This window comes from Oreochromis niloticus, linkage group LG11 (assembly GCF_001858045.2).
Source record: "Oreochromis niloticus isolate F11D_XX linkage group LG11, O_niloticus_UMD_NMBU, whole genome shotgun sequence".
NCBI classification, from domain to species: domain Eukaryota; kingdom Metazoa; phylum Chordata; class Actinopteri; order Cichliformes; family Cichlidae; genus Oreochromis; species Oreochromis niloticus.
The window spans coordinates 21,078,174-21,094,640 of record NC_031976.2 but is presented as its reverse complement, the minus strand read 5'-3'; the positions used below and the strand labels follow the sequence as shown (position 1 = coordinate 21,094,640).

At 39.8% G+C, this 16,467-nt stretch overlaps 1 protein-coding gene across 1 annotated transcript; it reads right to left on the bottom strand.

Annotated features, from left to right (window-relative positions):
• Positions 1-6,825: 6,825 nt before the first annotated feature.
• On the bottom strand, positions 6,826-14,456 carry slc50a1 (solute carrier family 50 member 1). Its single transcript, XM_003450974.5, has 6 exons — positions 14,233-14,456; positions 13,836-13,913; positions 13,640-13,763; positions 13,391-13,552; positions 8,142-8,261; positions 6,826-8,028 (listed from the first exon to the last, which is right to left on the bottom strand). Exons 1-6 carry the CDS (start codon positions 14,298-14,300, stop codon positions 7,921-7,923), a joined length of 660 nt encoding a protein of 219 aa, XP_003451022.1. The 5' UTR covers positions 14,301-14,456; the 3' UTR covers positions 6,826-7,920.
• Positions 14,457-16,467: the final 2,011 nt, after the last annotated feature.

The window sequence follows — 16,467 nt, the reverse complement described above, 5'->3', positions numbered from 1 at the left end:
CTTAGCTACGGCTGAGTGTAGCGTAAACGTGTTTACCAGAGAAAACCCTGCATCTCAAAACTCGAGGCTGTATCTGCACGTAAACACGTAACTGTGTCTCAAAAGAAATTTGTTGTGATTTGTGACTTCAGGGGAATCATTACGTAATCATGAATCATGCTGATAACAACATCCTCATCTGCAGTATGCACCTATACCTGAAAAACCTGGAATTTTTTTAGAAGAGATCTTAACTGATGACAAGGAATTCTGACCCTCATCTGAGCCCAGCGATTGTTAGTGACTAAAATTCTTATGAAATTTTTGTTTGTGTATCATACTAGACTGTTTGCTGTATCTATAAAGGACATTTTAAAACGTTTCAATGTAACTAATCACAGGTTTCCATATTTTTTTAATGACATATGTTTCGTACATATATGTATTTAGATTTGCTGTCAGCAAAACTATAGACAATAATAGACAAAATGTAATAAAACTCACAGTAGGCTTGAGTGAATTATGTATTACAGTGAACTAGTGTCATTTTGACACTAAAGATATAGATGAACTAGTGACTCCATGATATTTTTTGTCATTATAATTGTGCAGGGTTTCATCATAATTTGCCCATCTCGTGATCCTGATCAGAACAAAATATAGACAAATATCTTGTGTGTAAATCTATAACAGTCTAAACACTGAAATATCTGAAAATATAACCGTCAACATCAGTGCCTAACTATGGAAAGATTACCAGTAAATTACAAAGAAATCCAAGCCTACAGTGTTCACAATAAAAATAAACACAATTCAGATATTTCCGGGTCATAAATGACACCACACAACTTTCCGCTGTCTTTGCCACACCTTTACAGTTCCTGCTAAAATTTAAAAAAAAAAAAAAAAAAAAGCCCTGCGGAGAGTTTTCGGAGAAGTAAATTTATGGTAGGAAACATTTTTAGATTTAAAAATATCTCAACACGTGTATGACAGGGGTCACCATAAAGTGATCAGACTTGGCCACTTGAAGGTTAAAAGGCATTTTGATTTCTTTACATATTTGATATGTCACAAACTAAAAAAAATAATGAAACAAAGTAGCTAATTAAATACAGTTGTTTCATAACAGGTAATAATCTTAAACTGGTATGCAAACCTGAGATTTTCTGTTTACAGTTTACTGGGAATACTGTTAAAAATGCTGCCATGCAGAATAAGTTTCATATGCAATGAAATGCAGAAAACTTTCAAATGTGCATACAGTGCAAGAAGCTACAAAAATGTTTGCTAATGAAAGCACGGGCTCCAAATCCCCTGAACAGCTGTGTCTCCCGTTTCTCAGCATCTCTGCGCATCGCAGTGGACGCGTACGTCGTACGTGCAAACACGCAGACATACACTCTTCCCCAGCAAACCGGCTCCCTCAGAGGACCTCGGCAAGCTCCAACTGGTTGAAACTTTTTTTTCCCTCAAAAAACAGAAAAATTAAACCAAATATGGCAACATTACAACTGACACAGTAGGTTTGACACATTGGCATGTCCCTGCACAGAATTCCACATGCACATAATCAAATTCAATCCCACTTTCCAGCTGCCATTCAAAAACAGAACCAAAACCACACGCAGACACACAAATCTGGGATCCGTCTGCACTCTGGATGGATGCCAGAATGGGACGGCGTGCTCAGACAGGACCGGTGCCCCACGGGTTCTCCAAGTAGTTACGTCTGTGTGTCATTTTTAGACTGGAAAAAACATTACCTCTTTAAAAAGTCATTAAATGTCCTATACCACCTGCTCGGCTTGTTTTTCTTCAGAAAATCTCACCTGCTTCTTCATATCCGGTGTACAGTATGAGTCATGTTTTACAAAGAAATAAAAACACGTAAATAAGTTATAAAACCACCAAAGATAAACACTGTCTAACTTTTAGTGGAACGGCTTAAATTAAATGTGTGCCTAAGACATCTAATGCCTCTGTTGTTGGGTCCACTGCTGTCAAGCACAGCTGGGGAGTCTCAGATATGTTCTGCCAGTAAAACAAGAGGATACCTGACAAATGATTTATATCAAAGGTGAAATGTGTATGTTCAGCCATGCTGACAGGGTTTTGGTCCATGGGCTCTCCTCTGACAGCTTAATGACTAGCTGTCACATATCACTTCACTCCCGGCTCAAATTTTGAAGGGCGGTAGAAGCAAGAAGGAGAGGAGGAGGAGGAGGAAGAAGGAGGAAGAAAAACAATCTGGGAGACAGAACACACCGAACTACACTCAAACCCTTAAGACACACCGGAGGTTCTCCCTGTTAATCTTCAAGGTACAGAGCAAATGTCTTTCAGCAGCTGCTGGAAACAGTGAAAGAGCTTAGGAGTCACATTTTGCATGTTACTCTGTGTGTGCATGTGTGTGTGTGTATGTGTGTGAGATAAAGAGAGAGAAGAAGTAAGGTGGTCTCTGTGTGCAACCTACAATGTGTGCATTTTAGGTTCTTCAGCTGTGCAGCCTCCAGGCTCTGAGGAGAAAACGCTGATTATAAAGTCAAGGTGGAGAAGCTGGTAAAACTGGGAACAGAAAACCACTTGCTGCACATGGTTCATCATAAATACAGTATCTATACCAACAACTGCACAGAAAGGGAAATGCAGGCATATACACGCACACCAATAAAAACACTGTAACTGACAGTTTCAGTATAATTGGTAACCGGGTGAATTTTATAGTTGTCTTCTGCCAGTCAATGAGATCTGTTGCATGAAAATGCAACAGCATTTTTTTCCCTTTGTAGTCTTATCCTTTCTGCTCTGCTTATATAACCTATATAAATCTTTGACTGTCAGATTCGTGGAACTGACTTTCACTGCAGATGATCTGAGCACGGGGCCACAGAGACAATTTCGAGCCGTGTAATGCAAAGCAGGAGGGAAACTGCAAAAGAATGCAAAGATGTGAGTAAGAAAAACAATGAGGGAAAAGACAGAGGAAAACACACAATGAAGATGAGGACAGACAAAAAGATGCCAGCATTGAGAAGAAAAGGAAGAACAGTAGCTGACCATGAGAATAATTGGATAAACAAGTAAAGGGAGGAGGATAACAGAGATGGTTGGGAAGGGTGAGGGGCTGACAGGAAAACTGAGAGAAGCACATTCCTTTTTCTCTCTTATTCCCTTCAAAACAGCAGCTGGGACAGGTGTGCTTTTACTGATGGCAGAAAGTGCACAAGCTGCTGACTACCTCCCAGTGTGCTGTGTGTATGCCTTGTGTGTGTGTGTGTGTTTATATGCTGAGTGTGCACACTGTTTGGCTGCGACTGCATGTTAGCAAAGACTTTGTTGTGTGTAATTACGGGGGAAACAAAACCCACGGATCAAAATTTGCCCATAATGACAAAAATAGACATCTGAATGCACACATGGTGTTTGCGAAGGAGAGGCTGTGGGAGTGTCTGTGTAAGACACAACATGCTGTAGTTACTGTATATACAATGTGTATACGCCTATGTTTAAAAGGACATGGGCAAAAGTACAAGAGTCAGCTTGTGTGTGTTGTTTAAGGAGACAGTCTCTGTGACAGGAAACAGAGGGATCCTGTTTGTGAGTCGTACTCATTGTTCAGCTCCTCACCCCATCCTCATCAACGCTACTACACCACACAAACAAACACACACACGCGCTCATGTACACAAGATAGAGCTCATTTTACTACTTGGCTGCCGACCAAAGACGTGTACTCATCAGCGTGAGGTCTGTGTTTTGATTTCCTGCCTCGCACTTAACACGTTGTCTCTTCACAACACAGCCAGAGTTTCTAATTAGGGGTGTGTCTGGCCAGTCTGACTCCAACCATTGTTTTCTCCGTCTTATTGATGTCTATCCGTTTTATACAGAAGCATGATCAGCTTCCAGTATTGCCTTGTCTTCTCCACGACTCATCATTTACTGTTTCTCAAGATACCCCTTCTTCCCTTTCAGCCTTCATGACTAATTTCTACTCACAAAACTGCGACTTATTGTTCAACTCTGAGTCACTCGTCTGCAGTATCCCGTCACAGGTTTCCTTTAAAATAATGTTTTTCTAATTAACCACACAAGTAAAAAGCTCTAACACTTTGACTTTAGGGATGGCAACGAATGGATTGCTTTAAACAGATCAATTTTACATGATCATACACTCAAGATTCCCAGTGGATGTACTTGGTTTATCCTCTGGCATTTTATATACCTTCTGCATGTTGAAGGTTTTCTTTGCCCGCCTTGGACAGGACTGGAAGCCACTGTAGATCTGAAAAGTTTCATAGCATAAGACAAATTTGAGCGACTTTAAGATTTGTTGAGCTTTAAGTATTCGTTGTTTGTTTGCCTACACAGAAGATGGACGGAGTCAACGTGTCATCAACCACTGGATGTATATTTATTTATTTACATTTACATTTTAGGGGTTCATTATTGGCGTTTAGGCTGCTGCTACAAATGCCACTAAGCTTGGTCATCAAACATTACGGGTTCAATGTACAGTTAATGTAAAATTTTACTCAGCATAACTGATGCTCAAACTGTTTTTAGACTGTTAAAGCCAAGAACAGCACAGACAGGATGAAGAAATATAGTTGGTGATAGTGGGGCCTAGCACACTTGATTTAGTTACATCACCTCAGAGATGTTATAAAGTGAGAAAAAATCTAACAAGGACTTTTTTTAATACTGTAAAGTTGTATATTTTAACATGTACTGACATTCATGGAATCCAAAGACACAATCTTGCTACATATTGATGAAGGCTTTCTTTAAGTTTAGTGGACTACAATGAAATGAAAAAATAAAAAGCATAACTGGAGATAAAGTATCAAAATTTCAGGACCACGCCTCCGAGCTTATCTATGTTCCACCAGTTCTACAAGCTGTTCGTTCTTGTTTACATGCGCCCCCGCAGCTCAATTCATGTCCAAGTCATTCACCTTTATCTACTAAAACGCTGTCAAACCTAAACTAAAACATGGGCCCAGTGAGTGAAAATCAAAATGTAGAGACTATGTTGGTGACACACTGTTAGGTGTTTCTTTAAAGCCCTAAGATGTTTCTAAGTTACAAATCTTGAATAGATTATTATGCTCTTTTAATATTAATAAAAACAAATAAGTCTGTTTTGTCCCCTAAAGAGATTTGTGCCTAAGGTAATGAATACTGTAATGTGTACAGTAATGTGTACTCTAGGTCTCCTTGCCGCTTTTGCCAAATCTATCAGGAACTTTGGAGTAACATGCCCATGTTAGATCTCTGGTTCACTCTTTCACTTAAAATCACTTGAAAAATGTTGCCAAGTTGAGTTACATTGTGTCATGCTCTGAATCGGAGATTGTTGTTCATGATTCATTTCATCATGTCTGGATTATTGTAAGTCATTGTTCATTTGTCTTAAAGTTTCATTAGAGCATCTGCAGCAAGGCTTCTAAGTCTTACATACTCAAATCACACTGTTGTGAGATCCTGGTTCAAGACTCAGTTTTGACTTCTAGAGCTAAGCATGGACCAGCATCAGTGAACTTTTACATCAATGCATTCAAAGCAGGTCCCTGAGGTCATGTGATCAGGACCTGCTGGCTGTGCAGCATACAAAGCTTAGGATGAAAGCAGACTTTATTTTTGTCTTTAATTTTAGCATTTCGTTGTAAAGCACTGTAATATTTTTATCTTGAATAAAATTGTATTTACTTAATTGTTCCTGACCACAGGTTAAATTACTTATTGTGATAAAGCATTTATTTAAGAGCTTCTTAGTGAGTGGTCCCACAGCAGTGAGGGGGCGTTATGTATCAGGCCATTTCTGCAACACTCGCATTACTGAGCATTTAGCTAAATGTACAGATGTGAGAAAATCAGGAGGATATTAACTTCACCTTCGCCTGTTTTCTTATTCTCTACAAAACTAATTCTGTCACCTTTTGCATGTACAATCAATAACAGCACCATGAATGTTTTAGAGAGACTGTCTGAGAATGTGTGCTGTTATCTTCAGTTGTGTATCGATTGCATTAGGGCAACAAAGACAAGAAAAACAGAATTCCTAGATAGAGATCCGACAGACAATACGATACAAAGGCCAAATTGATTCATAAAGGTCAAAACTGGACGTAAAAAAAGGAAATCAGAGCGCTGGTGGAGGGGTAAAAACACTCTGTGCACATGTCCTTGTTGTGTCTCTCCATGAAATACTAGCAAACAATACTTAAAGAACTGTGCTACATAATTACAACCTATTAGAAGAAGCCAAACCTAAATTTATCCGTGAAATTCCTTTATTCTTTTCCCACGCTTTACTACCTCCATCTCATTTATACATCCTTTCTCGTTGCTTTTTCACCTGCTGCTTATATTTCCCCCACGTTTCTTTCAAGTATATCTCATTTATCTCCCACCTCCAGTCTTCTCTTTGCCTCTACATAACACTCAGCTTCCAACACAATACTGTCTTGTTGTTGTGTATGTGTGTTCCCTGTCAGGGGCAAGCTCTTTGAGCTCAGGAAGAGCGGTCCAAGTAGCATTCACGCGCACACACACATACACACACACACTGAGGATGAGAATCTCTGGCATAGCCTTTCCCACCGCTGCCCTCACTAAATCAACAAGCTCACACAAACAAGCTCATTCGCACTGCTGCACCATCAAACAGGCTTTTGTCTCTCCTGCACTGCCACTCCAATCATACACACTTACCTCGTCACATGCATGAAAGCTCATTACTGAACCCAAAACAAAACCTCCAAACTAAAGCACAAATTCCTCTTCTTCAAAGGGTCAAGTACAGCCTCAGCAAGGAGAAAAAACAGCACACAGTGACAGTTACGGTAAAAAAATTTATTGATATGGCACCTTTCATTATTTAATAATAAAACACATTGTTTGTCCAGCAGAAAATGGACATAAATTTCTTCCTTTACAATATTTTTCCTTTTTGTAATATAACTGTAACAAACTGCATGTGCTGTTATATATCCATTCAGGCTTTCAGGGAAGCTGGAGTCTGTCATATGTGAGAGATGAGGTACACCCTGAAGAGGTCGCCAGCCTATCTCAAGGCAAAAGCTTAATTTATACTTCAGAGTCTAAAAAATAAAACAGCATAGCCTAAGCAATTGGCTAACGCTGCTGTTAGCATTCGTACTTCTGTGTAGTGTGCCCGCATAAGTCTGCAATTTCACCTCCAATACACTAGTTGGCAGTAAACTTTTAGTTTTGAGCTCATTCATTCTCTTCCAGTTGTTTCAATAATTGGCATTACATTTTACGTTACATTTCTAGGGAGGTGCACATTGGTTAGGGTGCAGGGTTTTGGAAGAGTTTGTGATTATGACGTTATGGAGTAGATTTAAATCAGAGGTATAAATCCCACTAAACATAGAGAAACCAACAACCAGTTACCCTCACACTCACACCTATCGCCAATTTAAAATCCCCAGTTAAACTAATGAGTGCGTCTTTGGACTGTGGAAGGAAACAGGCCAGAGCACCCAAAGATAAACTCCACAAGAAAGGCCCCAGCTTGCCAGTGCATCCAAACCCAGCACCTCTCTGCTGTGAGGCGACAGTGCTAACCACTGTACGACATATATATATATATATAAAGTTTTTAATCTCTAAAAATTCGCATAAATCTTTAATGGCAAACATTACCTAAATGAAGGCACTTGGAGACACAGAGAGAGACACGTGGTCACATGTCTAACAAATAGCTGCAGAACAGTAACAGTTGAATCATATTAAAGACATCATGAAATTTACTCTCAGCTGAGTAAAAGTCCTCATTATTCTTCCCCCCCAAAAAGTAAACAAAACACTTTACACGTCGAGTCACTCGGTGAGTTCGTTCCAACATGTAACTCTAAAGCTTTGTTGCCAACCGTCCATCCGTGAAGATGAATTTTTCAACTGTCAACATCAAATGTGCACGGGTTTGTAGGAAGGCGAACCTTGATTGACTGACGCAAATTTCCAAAATAGATAAAATCTGATGAGGCTAGTGAAGATACCAGGAGTGTTTGGAACCTGGAAAACGAGCAAAACAAGGAAGAAGAAAAAAACATGTTATCGCTTCAATCCTCACACAACACTGACAGCTGAGCTTACAGGTATGCAAGAGTGTATTCATGATGTCTTACCACAATGTAGTAGTCGCTCAGCTGAAGGCCGTAGAAGACCCAGGAGGTTGAAGTGAAGAAGGTGGCTACAGTCAGAGGGAAGGACAAGCACTGCACGTTACCACTACGCACAATCTCTACCTACAAAGGAAGAGAGGAGGAGGGATGCCATTAACATACACTTTAAAGCTGGATTATTACAGTTTTTAATATTTACAAGGGATCGAATTACCAACTGCTACATGAAAGGTGCCATTCAGTGATGACCCCTGAGAGAGAGAATTACTCTATTCAAATATCAACATACCAGCATGCCTCTTCAGAAGTGCTCTCTATAGATGTTCCCACAGCTACATTGTCACACACTTCTAATGCTGGAAAGAGTAAGTGTGCACTGCTTTGCCCACATTTTAACTATTGTGTCTTGCGCCACTTTATGACTGGCAGACTCTTCATGCTGCTTTTAAAAGGGGCCATTTGGAAGTGATATAAACACTGGGTACTTCTAAAGTGGTCAGATGACATACTGTACATTTTATTTGAAGGTACTGAAACCCAAAAGAGAACTTAACTAAAGTGTTGATAACTCGGTGCAAAGGAAACCTATGAGTGTTTTAAATTAAGAGCTTAGGCAGTAAATTTATATTTATACGTTTGTTTTACTTTCTGAATATATTTAGTTGTCCTCTGGGTTAGTTTAAAGTATCTGGCTGCTTGTTAGAGTCTTTTTTTTATATCCAATTTTTGCTTAGAAATTTCACCACATTCCCAACCTGTAATCAAAACAACAAAACAATGATCTTTAAGCAGGCAGCTTTGGATTTTAAGTAATTTGTGCAGTGCCTACATCATTTTATATAAACTTTAAGCAGAAAACATAATGGAACCAAAGGGCCAGGGAACACACAAGACAGAAACTGGGAATAACAGGAAGACAGATGAGGGAAAGAAAGGCAGGAAGCTGACTGGGGGTCATTCGGTGCTGTGAGGCAGATGGAGGGAAGGAGACAAACAGGATAGAAGACGGAACCAGAAGATCAAATACAGTGACAAAAGGAAAGAGCGAGAACAGGGGATTTATCCCTTCGCTGCATAGCTGCACATGCAGACTGAGATGATGTGAGCAGATGAATTAAAGCGAGCAGCTGCTGCCAGTGCAGTGGGTTCAAAGAGGAACACGTTCAGGAAATGAGACTGAAGATATGAGGTTTCTGTTGTAGATACTAAACACAATCAGTGTTATCATGAATACAGTGAGGGCACTATGAACTGCAACGCATGTACACAATCACCTCCCACTATATTAGATACACCTATATAAATGCTTATTAACGCAAACATCTAACTAACCAATCATATCGTAGCAACTCAGTGCATTTACGCACACAGACATTATCAACATGACTGCTGAAGTTCAAACTGAGCATCACAGTGGGGAAGAAAGGTGATTTAAGTGACTTTGAATATGGCATGGTTGTTGGTGCCAGACAGGGTGGTCTGAATATTTCAGACTCTGCTGATCTTCTTGGATTTTCCCAAACAACCATCTCTAAGGCTTGAATGGTATAAGAAAGAAAATTCCTGCTCACTGGATATTTTCTCTGAGTGCCTGTTGATGTCAGAGGAGAATGGACAGACTGATTTGAGCTGATAAGAAGGCAACACCCATTACAACCAAGGCACGCAGAAGAATATCTTTAAATGTAAAACATGTCGAACCTTATGTAGACAGTTCAAGCTGGTGGGGGTATAATGGTGTGGGGGAGACTTTCTTGGTACCCTCTGGCCACCTTGGAATCAATTAAGGATTTAATCGCCACAGCCTGCCTGAGTATTGTTGCTGACCATGTCCATCCCTTTATGATCACAGTGTGCCCATGGCTGCTTCCAGCAGTATAACACCCCATGCCACAAAGTTTAAATCATCTCAAATTGCTTTCTTAAAGATGACAATGAGTTCACTGTACTCCAATGTCATCCACAGTCACCAGATCTCAAACCAGTAGTACATCACAGATGTGGAGCCAACAAATCTGCAGCAACTGTGTGATGCTATCATGTCAATATGGAGAAAGATCTCAGAGGAGTATTTCCAGCACCCTGTTGAATCTATACCATGAAAAATAAAATTAAGGCAGTTCTAAAGGGAAAAGTAGGACTGATATGGTATTAGCAATGGGTACCTAATAAATTGTCCAGTAAGTCTATATTGCAAAAAGGTTTACCCAAACAAAAATCTTCCTAGTAGCAGCCATTAGTTCAAGTGATTATTTAACTCGCCGCTGCAAGGTTAGGTTTAATAGAATCTTTTAAATAAATGTTTTGAAGTGACTCACAAATAATTTGAGTTCAAAGAATAAGAAATAATGTAGCACTGTTAATGCTGTGCTACATTATAGAAAAATATGACCACAATAACAAGCCTCTAAAATATGAATTGTACAAGGGCAAGCACTGTGTGGGCTGCCTGTTAATGGAAAAAGCAATAATGATTTTGAATGAGCGGCAACAACCAGCAAGGAGTCCGCTACTAGTGGAGCTTCAAGTTTCAAATAGTATACTATGCTGTTTGAGGAGTATTTGCTTCATGGGGCTGTTCTTTACCCTCTCAACCCTTTAGATTTCCTGCCTGACATTTCTAATCTGTTAACTGCAGGCACAAGACATGAAACTGACACTGTCCATGTGTGAGCGACCGACCAATCAAACACTTTGTTGATTACGACACTTTTCATCAACTAACTTTTAGTTGAGGGGGGGAGGTGTGCAGTAAAGCACACACAATATATGCTATTAAAAATCTACTTGTCTGATGCCTCTGGTTGAAGGAAAGTCCCTTTGAATCCAACCACCTGTCAAATGACTGTTTTTAGTGTAACACCCAATTGTTGAGATGTTCTCATATAGTACAGGATATATATAGTACTTATGTGCAAATGTTCTTCAGTAGTTTGGATAGAGATATTGTTGTTGCTCTGAATGAGGATTATTATAACAGCTGTGGCACACCACATGGCTCGATCCTGGGACTAACCTTCTTTAGCTTTTAAATGCTGCCCCTTGGGTGTATCATCAGGAGACATGGCACCAGTTTTTAGATAGATGTTCATCGTAATCTACTATGCTGTATCATGATACGCGTCTTACTGATGCCCCCACTGATGCTTTGATGGCTTAGCTCTTCCACGTGTTAGCCAAATGTGTTAATAATGACTCCACAGAGACGCTTCTTCACTGTTGTAAATATTCAGTTTGATTTAGGGTACTGCCTGGGTAGAGTGTGCAGAAGGCAGAACACATGACACTGACTCTCATATCCGTGAAAACAGATGTTACATGGACTTTGATCCTGGCAGATTAAATACTGTTTAACGCCTGATCAGACTCTGCTGGATTTTGCATTATCACAAGAACCTCCTTTGGTTAAGTTCTAAGATGTTCACAGGTGCCGTGCATGTGTAAGACTGGCATATGTAAATCTTTTAAGACTCATAGCCAGTCCCATTTCTGGGCTCCTCGAGGACCTCAGAGTTTGTGGGGAGATTTAAAAAAAAGAAAAGAAATTACTTTACAAAATGACTTTCGCCCCAGTGGCTGAGTTTATATAGTGCAGAGGAGGGGAATTAATTTTCCCAACAGAAACTGGGACTGTTTTTGAAGGGTCCATAAAGTTGAACTCAATACTAATTGTATATCTTTATAAGCTTGTTGGTGCAGCCCTATACAGCAGTCCCAGTTTCTCATATGGCTTTTTGAGAAAATTAATTTCCCCTCAATCTAGTGTTTTTATTATGTCCTGAAAAATTAGATTCATGGATATGAGGATTATGTATCCTAGGTATAGAACAGGCTAAACTGGAAAGGAAAGAACAAAACAAAAGTGAAAACGAAACCAAAACTAGAAGGAAAAAAAACATTTACCAGCCAAGCCCATCACCGTTTACTGGAAATAAAGCAGCAAACTGCAAACGGACTTCATTAACTGCACAAAAATAGTATCAGTTTGGTATGCTGTTAATTATCCCCATATTAGCAGATAATATCAGATAATAATGTACACTAGTTTTTATAAATATTTTGGCAAGTGATTTTCTGATTCTACTTCATTTGAAAAACGCTGAGGTTATTGTATTTCACCCTGAGCTCTGGATGGCTTTACTTTGGCCTGTAGTAACACTGCGAGGAATCTTAGAGTCATTTCTGACCAGGACATTGCCTTCAACCGTGCACATTAAACAAACACCATGTACGTTAAACAAATAACATTGCTTTCTTTAGTCTTTGCACTATTGCTATAAGTAAAAAGAAAAATGTTCTGTTTCACAGTGATGATGAAAATTTAGTCCACACATTCATTACTTTGAGGTTTGACTGTTGTAATTCCTCTTTTGGTTTACTTTTGGTTCCTGGGGCATTTTTAAAAGAATACTTTTTTTGGCCTTCTTCAGCTTTATTTGATAGATGCAGTAAAGAAAGGACAGCGAGAAGGGGGGAGACATGCGGCCGCGGGTCAGACTTGAACCCAGGCTGACCGCTCTCAGCCGTATGGGTCGCCTGCTCAATGCACTGAGCTGAACTGGCCGGGTTCCTGGGCCATTTAAAAGTAGAATGGGAGGCAGATCCCTCAGCTTTTAAGACGCTCTTCTGTGGAACCAGCTCCCAGTTTGGGTTGAGGAGACAGACACCCTCTTTACCTTTCAGATTAGACTTTCCTGTCCTTTTTTTTTTTTTTCTTAATTTGTTTGGCTTTTAAATCAAAATGAGTTCTGAGTACTTTTAAATGTGTTTCTTTTAAATTCGGGTTTCCTTTTTTAACTCTGTCATTAACTCTGTTTTATCCAATTTGATTACTTTATTCGTAATGCACTTTCGCCAAAAGCTGTTGTTTTAAATGTGCAAAAAATAAAAATAAACGTGACTTTTTGATAAAGATTATAATTAGGGCTGGATCCCTTAAGCTGCATCCACATAGGAAGCGATTCGCAGCATTGTGGAAATCGACTCGTTTGCTGTGTGATGTCTTCCTGTTAAAAAGACAGTTCTTCCTTCCCACCTTGCTGTTAGCAGGATTTTCTCTCTACTACTAAAAGTGTTTACCTTTACAATATAAAACTCATTAAGACGAGTTTTTTGGTACTATGATCCAAATGTAACTGATTTCCAGATTATGTTCTGAAATATTATTCAGTTCAGTGAGAGAAAACAAATACAGGTGAGGTTCTACACGCTGCATGTATGTTGTGTTTGTCTGCGGTGCCTGTGAATTGTACCAGGTCGGTGAGCGGTGACAGGTACATGCTGACGGTGACCACGCTGCAGGTGAGTCCCAGCTGGCTGAGACGAATGTCTCCATCAGTAAGAAACATGGTGAAGTAGAGCCAACCGCAGATCAGTACAACCCCTGCTGCGAGGGTCTGGGAGGACACTAACCTCTGAAACCAACAAATACAGAGACAGATAAATGAAAGATCCAGCTGCAACTAAGGAGAGTGCTTTATGACAGGTCTGACTATGCTGACCTTCTGCTTTGTGTAGCGGAAGTACATGATGATGTAAAGCAGCTGGAGAAGAGCACCAATGATGTTGACCAGGATAATCGTCTGATCTCTCTTCAGAATCCCATAATACATCCAACCAAGGTTACTATGGAAACAACAGGAACATTAGTGATGATGCATCACAGTGAATGATGCAAAAACAGAAAGAGACACTCACTTGAGGCACGTGGTGAGGAAAGGGAGAAACTGGATATTGTCTGTACTTTTGGATTCTCGCATCTTTTTCAGGTCGGTCCTAGAAACACACACACACACACACACACACACACACACACACACATACATACATACATACATACACAGAGAAAGAATAAAAAGATTAGGCTGGAGATGCTAATAGCAATTTAAACCAATAACTCCATGTTTAGTGTTAGTACTTTCTCGCATTCCTTCACTATAAAGTTGTGATGCTAGCAAGTGCAAGCAGTTCAGAAAATCTCCATCCTGTCTCAGTGTGATCTTGCTTTCTTCGTACTTTCTCCCATCCTTACAAAGTTAGAGCAGGAAGTAAGATAAAACATAGTTGCATGCCATTAACGATCATTTAAACTTACAGTCCAGTCGAGAACATCCCGACTGTGAACACGATGCAGGCCCATGACAGAAGCGACAACAAATCCATAGAGCGGGAGAAAAAATACTTGCTTTGTGCACAGTCTCCTTTTAATCACAAACTCTTAAACTGCCTGACATTAAAGGTAAATATAACGACGCGGATGCTCTCACTGTATTTCCGTATTTGCAATCAGTGCCCTCCTGGTTCCTGTCCTCTGATTGGCTATAGGCTCAAAGGGCTGGTCCAATAGGGTGCTGAAACGATAAGAAACGTAGCGCGGGACGTAATTGCGTTGCAAGAATTTTAAAGGTCCAGCGAGCTGGATGATGGCGAGTGACTGCCAGAGGGACCCGGATGTGGGAAAGCTCGTGTCACTCATACAGTTTATTTAAAGCTTTTCAGCAGTCAGCGAGAATGAAAACATTCAGTGTTTCCCGACCCGGAAGGCTCTCATTTTACATACGCATTTAACTTTATATGTCTTCTGTAGGTCTGTAATTGGCTTTGGATTTTATAAATATCTAACCCGCCAGTTATATAGCAGCAACTCAATGTATACCGGCCAAGACCTGCGGAAGTTCAAAGTGAGCATCAGAATGGGAGAGGCGGATAATTTAAGATGATTTAAGTGTGATGTTCAAGTTTTTGAACATGAAACTTTTGTAGGTGACTTGTCTGATCTGCTAGAATTTTACCACACAACCATCAGTAGGGTTTATGGAGAAGCTGATAGGAGAGCAGAAAAGCAGGTCTAAATCTCTAAATACACAAACTTTGAAGCGTATGAGCTTCAGCAGCAGAAGTCTACACCAGGTGCCACACCTAAGAACAGACAACAGAGAGTACAGTTCACATGGGTTCAATAGAAGATTGGAAAATGTGGTCTGCTCTGATGAGTTCTGATTTCTGCTGCAATTTCCAGATGATAGGATCCGAATCTGGCGTAAACAGCTTGCAAGCATCGGTCCTTCCAGCCTTATATCATTGGTTCATGCTGCTGCTGGTGGTGTAATGGTGTGGAGACATTTCTTTGCCACGCCCCCTTACTAACATCTGAGCATTGTTTAAGCACCGCAGCTACCTGAGTATGATTGCTGAGCATCTCCATCCCTTCATGACTACAGTGAACCCATCTTCTGATGGCTGCTTCCAGCATGTTGACCCGCAAAGTCACAAAGCTCACATCATCTCAAAATGGTTTCTTGAACATTACAGTAAGTTCACTGTACTCAAATGGCCTCCACAATCACCATCTCAATCTAATAGAGCACCTTTGGGAAGTGCTGGAACCAGAGCGTCATATCACAGATTCACACCCTGTTTAATCTGTGTCATGAAGAATTCAAATAGGTAGGTACTGGTAATATGTACCTAATAAAGTGACTAGCGAGTGTATATAATACAAAGAAGACAAAGTAGAAACACACGCACACACACACACATACACACACACACACACACACACACACACACACACACAAAACAAAGACCAAGTAAAATAAGCACAATAAATAAATAAATAAATAAAAAGGCTTTAAAATGTGATTGTCTCCACAGCTGATAATTGTGGTTTATTAAAGTCTTAAATTTGATAAGTGGGGGTTTTGCTTGTGCAATATCATTACCTGTCATTTGATCTGTAATAAGATGTCCAAGATATTTGAGCCTATTACAGACACTAAGATTATTATCAGACGGTATTAAAATCAAGATTAGGAAATCTTAGATGTTTGTCCTCTTTGGGTCTGCAAACCATGACAAGACTCTTAAAAAAGCTGTATTAGATGTCAGGTTTCACACCATAAACAGAACATTATAACTGGAACAGCACAAATCGTGCACCCACTTTTACAAGCTTTCAACATCCCAGAAAAATCATCAAGCATTCATACAGTAGTTATTAAAGGGACACTGAAGACGCAGGTTGTCCAAATGAAAAGATCACACTGGGAGTAATTTGATGTTTTTGTTATATCTCACCTTGTGGAAGTATAACACTAAACTGATGGATTAGACAGAATAGGAAAATAAGGCAAGCTTTTCCACTGCTTCACACAATACATCAGTCTTTCTTTCCAGTTCCTCCTTTCTGTGAATCACACATTTGTTTTTCACCCTGTATTCCAGTAGCACAGTCAAAAAAGAAAACCCAACTATTACCCTATGATAAGAAGAAGAAGGAGAAAAAAAGCGTCTCGTCATTACATCATTGTTCCAATCCCATATTACATGC